This window comes from Haliaeetus leucocephalus, unplaced genomic scaffold (genome assembly GCF_000737465.1).
Source record: "Haliaeetus leucocephalus isolate CR32 unplaced genomic scaffold, Haliaeetus_leucocephalus-4.0 Scaffold668, whole genome shotgun sequence".
Lineage (NCBI taxonomy): Eukaryota > Metazoa > Chordata > Aves > Accipitriformes > Accipitridae > Haliaeetus > Haliaeetus leucocephalus.
The window spans coordinates 4,529,866-4,546,629 of NW_010973104.1; the positions used below are offsets into that span (position 1 = coordinate 4,529,866).

At 37.4% G+C, this 16,764-nt stretch overlaps 1 protein-coding gene across 1 annotated transcript in view; it reads right to left on the minus strand.

Annotated features, from left to right (window-relative positions):
* Nucleotides 1-16,764, minus strand: part of CDH13 (cadherin 13) — a 518,553-nt gene that overhangs the window by 20,532 nt on the left and 481,257 nt on the right. The window contains exon 11 of the mRNA XM_010579656.1: nucleotides 11,536-11,678. Coding sequence (XP_010577958.1) covers nucleotides 11,536-11,678 — 143 coding nt within the window. The remainder of the gene's footprint in view (nucleotides 1-11,535; nucleotides 11,679-16,764) is intronic.

Consider the following 16,764-nt stretch of genomic DNA (forward strand, 5'->3'; position numbering starts at 1 on the left):
TTATCTTTCTCTGAAGTCAGTAATATTAAAATCTGCCTTTTGAAATTAAGAAGCCAACAGCATTATGAATGTACTGTTATTTTGTCAAACGCAGATACGGTTGCATTTTCTCTGCCATGCAAATGTTTCACTCTCTTTGTACAGCTTATGGGCCAGACAACTATTATGCACAAACAGAGAGAAAGGAAATTGCTTCTGTCCATTTCAATGACTTATTCTCTGGTTGGTTTATTTATAATGATTTAAACAAAATCTTTTGGTGATTTATGAAGACCTCCAGAAGAAAAGAAAGCAAATGTCAAGGTCATAAACTGAAGCTTGTTAACACACATGTCATTAAAAAATACATCCAAAAAATGAATCAAGGGAAAATGGCCACAACATATCCATTGGAAATATATGACTTTCATAAAGTTGACAATATGATGCCTTTGAAATAATTCAGAATTCTCAGGATCTCCAGACAGCTTTGGTTTTGAAATGAAAGATTTCCATAGCATATTTTAATTCTGAAATAAAACTTTTCTTAATTTGTATTGTAAAACCTTGCAGCTGAAAGCAGAATTAATGCATAAACCAAGACATAAAGGGCTCTGTCCAACAACCCTTGGGAGCAGCTTTTCAAAAGAGCTCTACTCCCATTTTTGTCACTGAACTGAACTGGCCATTCCTCTGGAGGCTGAATACTTTAAACCTTTAGGTGCATTTAGAGCCATTTGGGATAGAGATAATTTCAAATTCCTGCTAAGGCTCCCACAAGCAGCATAGCTGTGAATATACTAGGACAAACTTATGAACGAAACAGCAGTACTCACGTGTGTAAAAGCTACTAAAACAGAGACTGAAGGATAGTTAATTTTATGTGGAAAGAAAGTGAAAGCTTGGTATTGAATCCTGATTTTAATAGGGCAAGACTGAGAACCTTAACAAGTAATCTTCAATGAGACCAAAACGCAAGTAAGATCTTTCAAGTTAGTTAAGGTCTGTGAGACTGGAACTTTGATCAGCAACACTAAAAAAGTACAGGTTCCTTTTAGAACATGCTGCAATTGGAAATGTGTGATACACTTATCTGAATTGGATCAGGACTGGTAATGTCTTCGTATCCTGGCATTAGACTGCATACAAAGCTTCTAATAGCGGTCATCAGTCAGGCAATCGCTACTGCTGTTGTAAGATGCAACAAGTGAAAAATAGACTAACAAAAGTAGTTCTTAGTTCTGAGTTAGAGTGCCATAGAAAGAATAGGATGAGGTCTATTGTCTGGGAATAAGAACCTGTAATGCGAGGGACTGTTACCGGAAGATGTAGATGTTAAATTGGATTTTAGTGCTATCAGCATAAATGACAATGTTGCTACCTTTAATTAAAAAAAAATACTTCCAAAAGAAATATTATAGAAATAGATATTTTGTATACTTCTGTATACTTGAATTTTAATGAAAAGCCATGCAGAATCACATTAGAATTATTAGCATAAAGTCTTAAATTATAAGCCCTCTGTAGAAACACACAGCCAAGAAACTTGAAAACTGGCAGTTTTGGTCCAAAAAGTTCCGGTAGGAACAATGATGAGATTTAGACAGCTAACTACTCAAATAAGACTGCCAATCAGGTAGTTAGTTTCTTAAAAGATACCAATTACGCACAATGATGGCCATGGACTAAGATGACATTTCTCTTAAGTATCAAGACTTGCATAAAATGGCATATCTAACAAGCAATCATACGGTTGAATGGCTGATGATGCATTTAATCTGAGCATAATACTTTTATGGACATGAAGAGCCATTTCATGTTCCACTTTCTAGTTTTTCTACAGAAATGTGATGCTGTTGTGTACAGATTTCTAATATGGCTGAGCTGTGCTCCATGAAATTAAAGTCAGTATCTGAACTGCTTTGAAACTGAATTAAGACCTTCCTAATCAGTTCACATTGAAATACCAACAGCTTTCATTTATTTGACACGAGAGCAAAAATACAGGGTTAGGAATCACCACACAGCAGGTGAGATTTTCTGATGTGTCTTACACAATAGGCCTCCAAACACCCCTAAAAAGTCAGTGAAAGTCGAGAACTTAAGTTTTAGGGGTATCCAAAGAAAAACTCATAATGTGACTGAGGCTTGCCTACACAGCATCCTATTTCTTTGCATGATGTAAACACACCTGCGCTTCTATCTTGTCTTCCTACTGTTTGTTAGCATCATAAAAGACTGACAGAAGGATCCACGCTGCATGAATAAGTCCACAGTCACGTCTCAATGTCTCACCATACCTTGTGCAGGCATATCTACAGAAGCTTTAAAATAGTCAATGCAGATGCTAATGACAATGTAGCCTCAAATTATTAATATGGAAGTTGGTTTATTATGTTTTAACTCAAACGGTGATTTTCATGGAGCATTTTGAGTTCATATATTTTTTTCACTTAATGCTAAGGAAGCCTTGGGGAACACAACGCTGGCTACACTGGTATCTGGGCTGTGTCAATCTGCTATTTTCACATTCAGTAGTGTTTTTCTCCACTAACTGAGCTCTGTCAACAGCAGCAATAGTAGGAGAAACAATTTAAGCACTTCATTGTTGGAATGAAAACAGTTATCATGTTTAGACACTATTCTCTTCTAGGAGTACAGCTGAGCATAAGCCTAGTTAAAAGTAGCCATCCATCTACACTAAATTGCCAGTGTGTACTTACAGAAGCTGGTCAGAAACATTGTTCTAAACTGGTAGAACATTTTCAAGATAGAAGAGTCGTTTAAATGCGTCTCAAAGTGAAAAAAAAGTCATGAAGATTTAATCCTTTTCTTCCAGCTTTCCCTTTCCAATTTGCAGCAAATCTCAAGAATAAGCTAAGTGACCGTCATTACATTTTCCAAGCATTCAAAAACATATTCAGATCTTAGAAAATGAACAGATTTGGACATTTGGGATTACAGTGAGTTTAGCTTGTCCTTGAAAATGAAGATGCATGTTCCTTAAAGCAGTGGAAAGGTTCTTAAGAACATATCCAAGTAAAACAACTGCTTGAACATTGCTGCTTAAAACATGAACTCATATTCATTGGTCAACACACCACCCAAGACCAAAAAATTAAACTGATATTGTCCATCCTACCTTGAGCTTTCCGAGTTCTAAAATTTTAAATCCCTTTTTGGAATAACTGAGGTGTATTTATTTTTTTTTTTCTTTTAGAATTGGGTACTTAAAATATTTTTATTTAAAGATTCAAAGGCTATTATAAACTAAACAAATTGGATATAATAAGAATATTCATTCACGTTAATAAAATTTAATTCAATTTGTGAAAACCAACAGGAAAATCCTCAAGAAATATTTTTCCTTCTGGTTTGATTCTTTTTTTTAGTTCAACACCAAACTTGACTTGATCTAGAATAGAACAAGTTGCACAAGGGAGAACAAGCATTATCAAACACAAAAAAGTACATTTCCACATGCTGTGTGAAAATGGGCTTTAAATAAATCAGATGTAAGTCAGTTTACTTGTAAATAATATATTTTTTTTAGTGGCACAGCTAAGGAACAAAGCATTGATAATCAACTAACAAGAAAAATGCTAGACACACAAATAAAAAAGTGTTAAGACTGGGAGGCAATGAGACTACGTGTTTTCACTTATATTTAGAAAGTTCACCTAATAGTATCTAAAGCTAAACATAGGAAATCATCTCTATTTAGAACTCTAATGGTTTTTATCTTGGTCATTACAGCAAAGGAATATTTATGTAAATGCCTTCACATAACAAAATCTAATTAGAAACAAATATGAATAATGGGAATTTAATTTGAACTGTTTTATTTTTTTTTTTTTTTTTTTTTTAAAGAATGTCAGAGACCTTGGATTCTGGCAATAGTTATCAAATTTCCAAAGAAGAAAAGTCAGCCATTCTAGAGAATCCAGCTGCCACACAGATCTAAGCCACAGAATTGCTGGAAGCCAGAACAGTTTTTAGGAAGAATGGAGCACGAACTGTCCCTTTTCACATGCTCATTATGAATGGTAAAAAGACTTCTGTAGTCATTTCTTCTTATTAAATTAAGCTCCCAGCACCATCAAATTAATACATATTATCTATGCCCTTCTATGCCATGATGCAGAAATTACAAGGCCATTTAATCCCTAGAGCAAGCAACAGGGTATCCATTGCTGTATAGATTCCCTTCTCAAGCTGACAGAGTGAAAATTAATTTCTTCTAAATTTTACTAGAATATTTATGGTTTACCATTTAGCAGCAGTTTTTAATCTACTTCCACTATCACTTACGTAACCCAGAAAGCTCAATTCCAACTTTTTTACCTCGCTTCTACTTTTTTGCTGGCTAACAAAGTTACACAGATACAAAATGAGTGAGCAATTACAGTAAGAACAATTCTTCTTCATATTTGAGCAGGGAAAAAAAGCCTTTGAGAATGTGCATTTCTTAATTTCTGGCACAATTACCCTTCCTCTGAGCCATCATGAATAAAGCCTTATCTCTTAAACTTCTATAACCTATGGCTGAATCATAGTCATATTGAGGTCATTTTGGAACTGCAGTGATGACTACAGAATTTCCTTCATTTTATTCCCATGTAACTAACTGCAAAATGTAGGACCGCCTAGGATCTCTCCTTGGATATGGATTTTTCACCAATTTCTCTATTTTCAGCTTTGTATTTGCCTGAAAGAGAATACAGCAAGAAAGGAGGAGAATAAAGAATGAAAAGAGCATTGCAGAAGTTCCCAAATTGTTTGGAGGGAGCTATGCAGCCAGACACTGCAGTACGTGGTTAGGCTAAGTAACATGTTGTCTCCTTAAATTACTATACTTCAAATATGGACTGTGAGGAATAATGCTTCATGCTTCCTAACGATACTGCTAGGGAAATCTAAACACAAATATCTGTCTCCTCCCTCATGGTTCTTTTTCTCTCCCTCCATATGCTGTTTTTTGGATCAGAAAATGTGTGCACACTAGGTGATTTGGCAGCAGGTACCCTCACCGCAGGCATAAATCCCATTCAGACAGGCATATTCTATTACATTTTGTAAGCTGAACTCTATTAATGGTTCAACCAAAGTAAATGGAACCAGTAGCGTGGGAAGATACCCAGATTTGAGTGTGCTGCTCAGAATCTGACATATTTGAAAACTGGTTTCATAAATGCCATATGCTGACATTTTGTATAAAAGAGGTCCCGAGTTTCCCATGAGTTGAAATTTCCTATGCATTTTCTGTATGTATTGGCATACAGATATTTTTCAAAATTTAGAAAATAAATAGTCTTAAAAAGTTACAATCCTTCATTCATTCACTCAAATAATATATGCAGATCCTATTTTTGAGTAATTACATTTCAAAAGAGCACAGCTCTTTCAGCGTATCAAATTGCTACTGACATATGCCATCCATCTTAAATACTGTTTTCAGCATTCTAATTTCTTTTTCTAATCATGAGTCTGTGATGACAAATTAAAACAATATTTTGTGTGCAATTCATATTTTACTGAAATTTAAAATGGCGAGAAAAGGATGAGTATTCAATTTATTTTCTCTTCCCAATTAATACAGCAATTAAGATAAGGGGTATAAAACTGGCTTAATTGGGTTGCCATGGCAACTAATTGCTGGTTTTCTTCAAAAATAGCATGTTTTAGGTGGAATCAATCTGTGGTAATTTAATTATGTACATCATGAAGCAAGAAGACAGGTTAGATACATGTAAGGAAAAGTTCTAATTGCAAATTGTTACACATCTCTTTGTTACTCCAGTTTTTTCTAGATGTTGTCTGTTACTGTTCATTACGCATAGTACAGAATGATAGTTTTTCTTTTTAATGATTAGGAGTATTGAGACTTGCACAATAAATGAGATTTGGAATTGCTTGGGTGTAGTTCAGCTGGTCCTTGGAAACAAGGAAAAAAGTGAAAATTAGACTTTGTCTCACTTCTTCCTCATTTTGCTTTGCATGTGCAACAGGGAAATTGAAATAGTGCCACTCAGTAAGCTTATTTATCTTTATGGAACTGGCTACAGTCATAGAAGCAATATCCAGGTTGATTTTTTTTTTTTTTTTTTTTTTTTTAAATTGGCCAGTGTAGCTCAAGGCAAACACTGAAATCACCCCAATCTAGAATCACACCTTTTTATAGTCCTCCATATCTCTTAACCTTTACCTTGCTCAAATACATCTGCTCCATTAAATACAGGTTACTGCTCCTGATGTTCATTTCCTGATGCTCAGCCCCTCTGTCGGACAACCTGCCTGTGACGGTGGATGGCTGCCACGCAAATGCTTATAACGTCGGACACCAGGGAGGGTGATGTCATGTAGGGAGCAAACCACTTTCAGAAAAGAAAACCAGTTGTTTTCACTCGCGCAGTATCGCTGTAACAAACAGTGCTTACTGTGATTTAGAGTATTTAAAGCTACGCCAGTTAAAATTTTGAACCCGTAACTCCATCTCTGAGTATCTTTAACATCTGGAAGAGATGCCACCTTTTTAATGACATTTTTCCTCCTCTATGTTTAATGTAGTAGAAGTACTTACAGTCCCAATTTTTGTCTCGGTAGTTCCCTGGTGATGAGAAGAGCAGGGGAGGAAGGTGACACACTTACACTAGATGAGAGTATCTGTCTCAGCGAGAGAACATTGCTACCTGGCTTTGTGTGGGTGGTACTCCGCCAGGGTGGCATGAGAAAAGTGAAGTTGATAACTGCTTTTAACCAAATCAGCAAGACTGGGTATTAGTATTTCATCACTTGTCACCAGGAGCTGACAAACTTGAACAGCATAGGTGGTTTTTCCATGTATCAGCCAAACAAAGGTAACCAAAGTTTTTCTTCTCGAGCTAGAAGAAGTTATGCAATGGGGACATTAACTAGGGTATCATGCCCCTCCGCAATGACATGAGTGATTATTGCATAACTAAGGTAAATTTGGATATATTTTATTATTCATGCCTCCTAAAGGAAAGGGAGAAACCAATTTTAGCTTTTTTAGATTTCACACATTTTCCAGATATTCTTTAGCTTCACCTCAAAAATATTCATGTTTTTCTCCTCCCTTCCTTACTTTTTCTAAATTATGACTCAAACTCTCAGAATACAGGGGAAAAAAGACCCTTCCTGGAGAGTTTTTAGCATGACTGACCTTATGAGAAAAATATGCGGGTATTCTGCTTTACAATAGTCATCCCAAATACTCCAGTGTATGGTAGAATCTGTAGGATAACACTACAAAACGGTCATGCAGCAAATTTGGAAGGTCTATTCCAAGCAGATTTCTCAAACTCAAATGATTTCTTGTCTGTATTTAACATATGTGTGTTTTACAGATATATTCCAAATAATTGCACTATATGCTGTTGATATTGCATTGGTTTTAGTAATTAGAATGCTAAATTCAGGAAATAAAATGATCAGGATTATTGGCACTTTTGTTATTTGAATGAAATCTCTGATGTTCCCCAAGTTTGCATACACCAGACTTTGTCCCATTATGAGCTCATTCTCAGATTAAACACAGTTCATGTCACTTTAACGTGTTAACTCTGCTTTATGGTATTTTCTACCAGTGTTTAATTCCTTCTTTAATAGACCATGGACTCTATGTCCACACAAGTCTTTAATAAAAAGTTTTCAAATTCTAAAGACACTGTCTTGATGTTTACTGAAATCAAAAGTACAGAGACAATTAGGATATTCATTCAAAAAAGTCCCTTTTAAAGTGAAATTTCCCCTAATAGAAGGTCAAACTTTATAAATTTAATACTGTGTCCACCAAATTTGCTCTTACACATTGTTTCAATTCTATTTGGGAAGGTACAGGAGCTGTTTAGATTAGAAATAACATAATTCATACTTAACTACCTTCCTCTGCAGTTAATTTGATAACGCTGAAAAAATAATATCATAAAGTTCAAAAAGGATATCATAAACTAAATTGTTTCCTGAAGTGGAATGACTCCATTTTCTATGGTCCATTCATGGTTACTATCCTACTGGTAAAGAACAGTTTTGTGATTTACTGAAAAAAGATAAAGATGTGATGGATTTATATAAAGGACTACCAAGCATGAAGCTCCTGGTTTTCCTTCTGACAGAAATTTTCAACATTTTACAAATAAGAAAAATGCCCTGGCACTTGTCCCCAGCACTGAAGCGTAATAACAAGAAGCCAGTGCCTGCTGAATCCAATGACAGATTCTCTATTGACATCAGTGAAAGGGTATGAAAAAAGCATCACCGCGAGTTTTGTTTTCAGCTGTCTCTGCTCTCCACCCAAGAGAGCACATGAACCTAAGGTCATTTTAAAAAGAAGTGATCGTGGAATATGATGGGACAACAGTAGCTTTTCTGTAATTACATAAATTCTATATGCTATGAATACTAATAGAAGATATGATTATTTATGGGTTTAGTGTATGTCTAAGGTCCTTTAGCAAGGTCTAAGGTCCAAGGTTTTTATTTGATTTGAGAACCTCACCTTATTATAAATACTGATAAAAATTAGCGCACAACTCACATACACCCTTCCACAGTAAGCGTCATGTTTGCAATCCCTTATACTGACAATTAACAATGTTAACACTGCTGAAACTCCTGCTAGTGCTGTCAGAAACTGTACCTGGGGGAAGATGGGTTAGGTGGTGTTGACGTGGCCCCACGGACACGCAGACGTCTAACTGAGCTGGCCTGTCTAGGAAGCCTCGCAAGCACCGGTGTGGTGCTGGGCCTGGACTGAGGTGCTCTGCGTTATGGCTGGAGCTGTGCTGGGTACCAATTCACACTGCTCTACTGTGCAGTGGACATTACCTGAGCTCTTCTCTGTTCCCCGGTTAAGAAAAGGAAAGAGTATGGCAGCTCGGACTTCCTCAGCGCATGTGCCAACACATCTCAGATTTGACTTGGAGATAAGATGATAGGCCAAAGGAAATAACAACCTACACTGAATGCTTTTGAAAAAGTATCTCCGATTAAGTATGGGGGTTTTTTTCCCCTCTCCGTTTTCGCTCCAAGTCTGTTAGCCCAGGCAAATGACTTGCTCTATCAGAAATGCCTCTGAATTTTCAATTTACCAGCCTATCTCATTTGGCAATTCTTAATCCTGCCTTTGGCTGCCCTCTCATGAAGAAGTCCTAACCATATTCACTGGTATTAGATAGGCTACACTTATTAACCTGAAGAAAGAGATTTGCAGTTTGTGGACCGTGCTGTTTTAAAAAGAATGCCCTGATTTTTTTTCCTTTTTAAGTAAACAGAACCTTCTTTTAAAGTCCTGAAAGAATTCTGCATTCATTTCATACCATTCCACCGCAATTTGCTTGTCACCTAACTTCATATCCATTTACAAGATGGACATTAGCTATGATGGCTAGAAAAATGAAGTGGGTTTCACAGCCTTGCGAGTTAGCATTATCAGTGGCCTGGAAATAAGTTGGGGAACCACTTCCAGGGATATTATCAGTCCCAGTCCTAACTGCAAGGGACAAGGCAGACCCCCAAACCTACCTGTTGAAATCAGTTCTAAAACTTCCTTGGCTGCTTTAGCCACAGGGTCTAGGCTGAGACTTCAGACTGGCAGCACCTATGTGCAAAGACAGCTTTGTCCCCTCTGCAGATGGAAGCAATCAAACCTCAAGTGAACTGAAACTTGCCTGTCTTCTGACAGGCCTGCCCAAAGCGAAGCGATGCTCTCCAGCAGAGTCCGGCACCGCTCTCCTGGCCAGGCGCGACCAGAGGCGAGTTCCGGGGTGCGACCGAGGTTGAGGTTGGGGCTCCAGAGGAGCTCCTGCTCCTCTCCACTCCCACAAATTCCACTCAAACATATTTATATAGACCAGCAGATAATTTTGCCCGTTACCAACCTGCCTCTAAGTTTAATGTGTTTCACAAGCTGTTTGGTAATTAATCCAGGGGTGATACAGACCACAAGGTTAATATCGGCTATTTAAGTTCCGCTATTTATTGCCACTTCCACATGTGGCTGAGCTACATACAGTGAAGTAGTACAATACTCCTGAATGATCATTATTAACACCTTAGCATGACAGTACTAAATGCACACATGTGGTTTCTAATTACTTCATTCAAAGAAGTCAATAATGTTGGAGTAGATTAGCTCCCATGCTAACAGTACTGCAGAATTACAAATAAACACAGGAACAGCCACTTGAATTAGATGCTCAGTACCTCAACTGAACAGGATTCCTTTTCTCTAACCCACATTAAATATCTTCTCTTGCTCTGCTGTTCAGCGCACAGATGCCTTTCCCTTGTTTTTCCAGAATGGAAAAAAATCTGGGAATTAAGAGGGGTCACCTAGGAGTGAGATTCTTGGCTTAGAATAGATGGGCAACGCACGTTACTGCCCTAAGTGCAACGTAAAGGTATACCCCCAAATCCACTTTCATTCAGACTGGTATCCACAGCTGGAAATATTCAGCTTCTTGTTCCATCTATTCTCTTTGAGGATATTTGACTCCACCTTTAAAACATATGCAACTTTATCCTTTTGATAATCCCTCAATAATATTATCCTGACTTTTTACTTTCATTGTAAGATGACATTTCCCAGTGTACCACATTTTAAGATGCATTTAAAAAATCTTTATCCAATAGCAAATAAAAGACAGAAACAAGTTTAGTGCTACATTTTCCCATGGAAATTTCCTAAGAAAAATACATATATGAATATATAAGTAAATCATCATCTCAGCAGAATTTTTTTTTCTTCTACACTTAAGGCAATATTTTCTTTTTCTGTCAGGCCCTGCAAATGTTCCCTGAGTCATGTGGTTACAAAAATGTAGAATTACCCTCCTAAAAAGAACATTTTACAATTCATCACTAGGACTAAACCAGCTGCAGCTATGAAAAAGTGTTAGCATATTAGCTGTAATATTACAGACAAATCTTTTATTTATTTTGTGCCTTTAGCTCTGGAGATTTGGAATGTTCAGGATTTTCTCTTTCTTTCTCTGCTCCAAAGTCACTCACTGAATTTTCACTAGACAGTTTAATTTTGATTATATTTGACAGAAGGAACTTTAATCCACACACTATGTAAAAAATATTGCATTTTAACAAGGGGTTTTACTTATGTTTTTATTGCCATTGTTTTGAATAGAATAGAATTCAGCATATCAGGGATGAGTTGTTATTAGTATTTAGGTGTCTTAGGCTTACTAACTGCTCAAATATTATGGAGAAATTACCTCTGATAAAAGATGATTTATTACTTTCCAAGAATGTTCATAGACTATTTGCACCTACCATTAAGATCGCAGTGTAGGAATAGATGTGTGAGATGCAACCTTAAATCAAAGCTGTTCCAAGTTTGAAGCTTTAAGCTAATTCCTCTGTTTTCTGTTTGTTGCAATGATCTCTAATAGCTTTAGGTGGCCACCTCACAAATTGCTGAAGCATATGCTTAACTTTACACGTGCACCTTTCTGAACAGAAGATTTCAAGCAGGAAAAAAGTCATATACTTTAATGAATATGATCCATAATAGTTACTCACCGCTGTCTATTGCCAGAAAGAGAGCAGTGTATATGTTATTCTGAACATAAGGAGATTCCCGATCCAGGATAGCCGTGGTGCCAATGGTACCGTTGGTAGGGTTTATTTCTAGCCAGCCTGCTGGATCCTTGTAAACCGAATACCTAAATAAAAAGATAGAAGTTGTTAACAAATGATCTATCTAGACATAAAACAATGACATTACTACAAAAGAACATGTCTTTGCACTGACTGGCTTTCATGGGGTGAATCTCTTAATACTTAAAAACCACAATGTAAACCTTGTGCCTTCCCTTTGAGATAGTTCATTATGGTTAGGCTTATTTGACAGAGGGAGAAATAGAGAGAGGTTTGAGGCAATTTCTTTGGATACACATGTCCCAAAGCTGAGTATGGAAATCAATATTTAAAACATTATGTAGGACTCATTTCCTGCTGCTGTGTTATGCAGCCAGAGCACCTGAACACTTTCAATTATTGCATTGTTCATGCAACGTTTCTGCATCAACACCGCTATTTACAGACTTCATGAACCCTCTCAACAAGCCTCCTTTTTCCCGACTCAAAATTCTGGTAGGAGTAAGTGTTATATTTTTTAGTTATTTTCTGACGGTTTTTCCTTTTTTTTTTCCCTTACAATTAGTTAATTTGGGTGAGGTTGGAAATGTAATAAATTGTAGGGTATGGTAGCAAAAAGAGAGTTAGACCATGGATTCGTTAGGTCTAATGGGAGCTGGTTACATGCAGACCAGGTTTGCAAACTTTTGTTCTGCAGCCTGTGATCCGTAGCTTCCTGCTTCTAATGATTTCAAATAGAGGCTCAGAATCTTGGAACAATTCAACCACATACATATTCTCTAAGTAAGGATTCAAAATGCTGTCTGTCAAGATCCCTCAATACAAATTTCGCTGTTGTGCTTTCTTTGCATTAATTAGCACAAATATTTAAACCTTGATACTGGAAATATTTAGGGAGATTGTAGAGTTTGTGCACTAAGAAATACCCTATTTGACTGAAGTAATAAATATAAGAATGTTCACGATTAGGGCCTAATTCTATACTCAGTTAAATATATTAAGTAATATAACAACACAGAGCTGAATTAACTGGTACCAATTCCTTCTCAAATGAAATGCGTTAAATTTTAAACCAGAACTTCAATCATATAATCAATACTTACTATAATAACCCGCTTATCTTTTTTTTGTAGTGAATTGTTATAGGCCATAAACAGCCATACAATCTTCTATAGACATTCTAAATTATAAGTAATTGAATGAAACCTGTTATTGTTTAATGAGTATGCACCTAGCCAGTGCCTCACAGTGGCATTCATCTGAAAGGTGTCCTATGTGATAACGCTGCTAAAAATAATTTATCAGTGCAACTATTTCCTGAGGGAATAATCAAAAAAACCAGATTGTAAGTAAAATGAAATAAAAGGGCAGTTGCTAGAAGAGGAAAGAAGAAATTGCAAGCCAACAAAGAAAGACATGGTCTCACTGAATGCTTATTTCAGAAGCTCGCTTCGGTGTCTTGTGCCCTCTGGGAAGCAGAAAAATAACTTGTGGTTAGTCGCTAGATCCGTCTAGCAGACTGTTAAGGGATGTCCTTTATCATAGCTAACAACGAGGGGACAACGGGTGGCTGTTCTACCCAGCTGCCTCTGACCCCCCAAGTCCTTGGTTCAGACCTCTCAGTCCCATATAACTTGTGCTTTTTCCCTGTCTGGTTATTCTGATCAGGCAGAGTTTGAGAACTTTGGATTTTTGCTGGGATCTCAGAAAAGCTAGGCAGAGCCACAGCTCTGAGCTGTTAGATGTCCGAGATGTCCGACATTAGCATAATTCATTATTCATGCAGCAAATTTTATTGTGTTTGAGCAGTAGGTCTGATCATTGGCCAAAGGTAAAAGAAAAACAAAAGCAAGTAACATAGTGCATGGCTCAAGCTTGAATTCTGTCATTAAGACAGCACTGTAAAAAACATTTAATGAACTGAAGAATGGATCTCTTCTGTCCCTCACCCCAGGAACTTCCCCTCCAACATTTGAAATAATGCCATGGGAAGGTGTCATTAAGCAAAGATTTAAGTTTTTTTTCCCCATGTAAATTAGGATTAGAACAGATTTGACTTATAATAGCCTTTGAATAATAAATTTTGGGTATGGACACCATACTGTTCAGCAGGAAGAAAACTTAATTGTTAAAAAGGGAAAAGTTCTGGGCAAATTGGTTTCCTCGTGCATAAATGAGGCAGTGCACATACAGGTACCCAAGCCTGAGAAATACAGGACAGAAACACAAACATATTTTCGCAGCCCACAGATCAGATATCCATTATAACTGGATTAGCTGGAGGCAGAGCAAGACTTGAATTCATGCCTCAGAAAGCACAGGGCTCCAGAATTCCTATGAATTTGCCACGTGACCCACAGGTACATATAAATAAACTATTCTATAGATTGACATTATACTTCCAAGATTGATAAAGTACTCTTATTACAAAAGAACGAGAGTCCAAGGAAAAAATACTGAGTTTTGTCTTTGAAAAACAAGATCACTTTTAGCAGAAAGCCTTCTCTTAATTCGTCAGAGAAATACCTCTCACCAAAAAAATCATCAGTTCCCTCAAAATTTCCTTGGGGTACGTCCAGGGGAAATGATATTATCCTACAGACAATGAACATGGCTAATTTCAGAGGTGGTAACAGACGACACTGTCCACATGACTGCTGTTCTTTACCAAGACTTTGCTTCAGGCTTGAAAAATGCAGCCTCCTCAGGGCTGCTGAACCAGATTGACTTTTCCATGGTACACAGGAACACACGGGTGTTCAGGCAGCCAGTTTCAGGATCAAAACTTCAACAGATACAGCCATGAAAAATTCCACAGTTTCAGGAGCTATTACTATGTTAAAATAAAGGACACATTTGGAAACCAGAACCTTTTGGAATTTGTGAGAAAAAGGGACAAATACTGAAAACACTTGGCTTATTCATGCTCCCACGAAAGTCACTCAGAGTTTCAGCACCGGCTTCCCCAGGAGAAGAAATTATCGCTTAGGAAATAGGTGGAAGAGAAACGAAGGCAAAAGCTAGCCCATAGCGAGACATTCCATCAACCCAACGTGTCCTTCCGCTTAATAACCATTTAAACATTAATCAATACTTGAGCTTTATCTCCCGTAAAAATGATTTACTAGAATAGTAACAATGCAGATCATTATTTCATTTCACTTCTTTGTTTCTTTTTTTATTGTTGTTTTTATAACTTTGCAACAAAGGTATGCAGAAAAATATGAAACAAGGGCAGCCTAAACAATTCCTAGTCTATTGTTAAACTGCAAATTCTCAATTAACCCTGAAACAATTTAAGAAGATTCAACACTTCTAAAGTAATGAGAATTTAAAATGGATTGTATTATCTTCCCTGATTGCTCTACAAAGCACTGTTGGCTGTGCAAATAAAAAACTGAATTGTATAACCTGTGATTTGGCACAGGATATTGTAAAAGTAGTACTTTGTCTTTCCCACCAAATTTTTTACTTATTGTAAGAGTATATTGCAGTACAGTTAAGATGATTGTTCTTTGTTCATTTTTTTGAAGGCTCTGCTAGCAAACGGTTTAGAATAGACTCATTAAGAAAAGCACTATAAAAAAAATAGAAGTACAGAATACAAAGCTTCACTTCCTACTTTTGACTTTAGTGGGATCTGCTGATTGCACAGCAGTTTTGAAAATCAGACCATTTTTTTAGGTGGTTAAACATGAACTTATGTGCCTGTGTGTACCTACTCAGTTTTGAAAATCATAAGCACATTGATATATCTGTATGGATGTATACAGGACTACGTTCTCTGGTGTGCCAATTACTGTTTATTTTGGGCTTATTCTACATTGCAGTAGTGAAATTTACTGCTGCTTTGTGGGGATTATTTATTTCATTGTTTTTTTTTTTAAATTTTAAACCATGCCACCAGCTTACAGTTCCCAAGGGCTTATAGGACAACATGGCATGGGGAAGTGGGTGTAAGCTATTTTGATTGTGACCTCCTTGCACTAGGTTCATGTCCTTGCGCTATCTATAAGCCAGGTATTGCAAAGGAAACAGAAAAAACAATTCCCTTAGACTGGAAATCGTCTGCTGCAAAGTTTAAGTATACGCCTTAAATACAGATGTACAAACAGAGGCAGAGAGGCTATAGGTGCAGAACAAGAGAACACAAATCAAAATATACACTTGGCCTATTTGGTGCAGAACTAAAATAAAGTAGCAAATATACAGAAATAGTTTAAAATTTACAAATGGCATCTTTCCCTTCCTGTAACAAAGGAAAATAATTCAGAGAATACCTCCTGGGGTTGCTAGCAGACCTACCCGGTGCCAGTGGCTGGCAGCTTGATTAGCACAGAAGATCATTACACAGAACAGTGGTGATAACATGGACATAGAAATCTAATCAGAGCCACAACCTTGCAGTAGCCACAAAAAGAATTTCACAGCCGACAGTGCAATAGCCCAGGGTGTCATAGGAGAGCAGCCAGGCATCTAGGCACAGAGTCAGATGCTGCTCTTGGCAAGGACTTCCAGAGCTTGGTAGCTGCCAGCCTTTTCCCATGTGGAGTCAAGGGGTCTCGGCTCTTATGCTTTAACAGAAAGAGAAGGAAGGCAAAATGAAGCGGTGCCCAATCTGTGCTGAATGACACATCTGCGCCCGTTTGCTGTGCAGCATTGACAGGAGGATAGGCTTGTCAGGGTTGCGGTTCTCAGCCTTGCACGTCCCGAGACTGCTCAAGTCGTGTTGTACAGAGACCGTGTGACCAGAAAGATGCAACAGAAAAGAAGTGGTACAGTGGCATTGGCTCCATGAAAAGTCTGTCTGATTCTGCAGTTAGGCTTTGCTATGATAATGCATGACAGGGTGAGAGACTGTAGGCAGCAAGTTGATGCTGGGGTGGACTAGTGAGCAAGGCTGGTCTGGCTGAATTAGGACTTGGAGAACTGGACTTGGAGTCCCAGCTCTGTCACAAAGGAATTAGGGAAGCCTTTTAATTCATGCTATGCCCCCAACTCAGCTTTAAAATGGTGAGGATGTACTTCTGCCTTGAAAAGCTGTTAAAAGGATAAAATCTGTAAATCGTTGCAAAAGGACTGAGAACACATAGCAAAGCAATGAGGGACATCAAAAGTACCGAGACAGACAGAATAGAAAAGAATAATTTG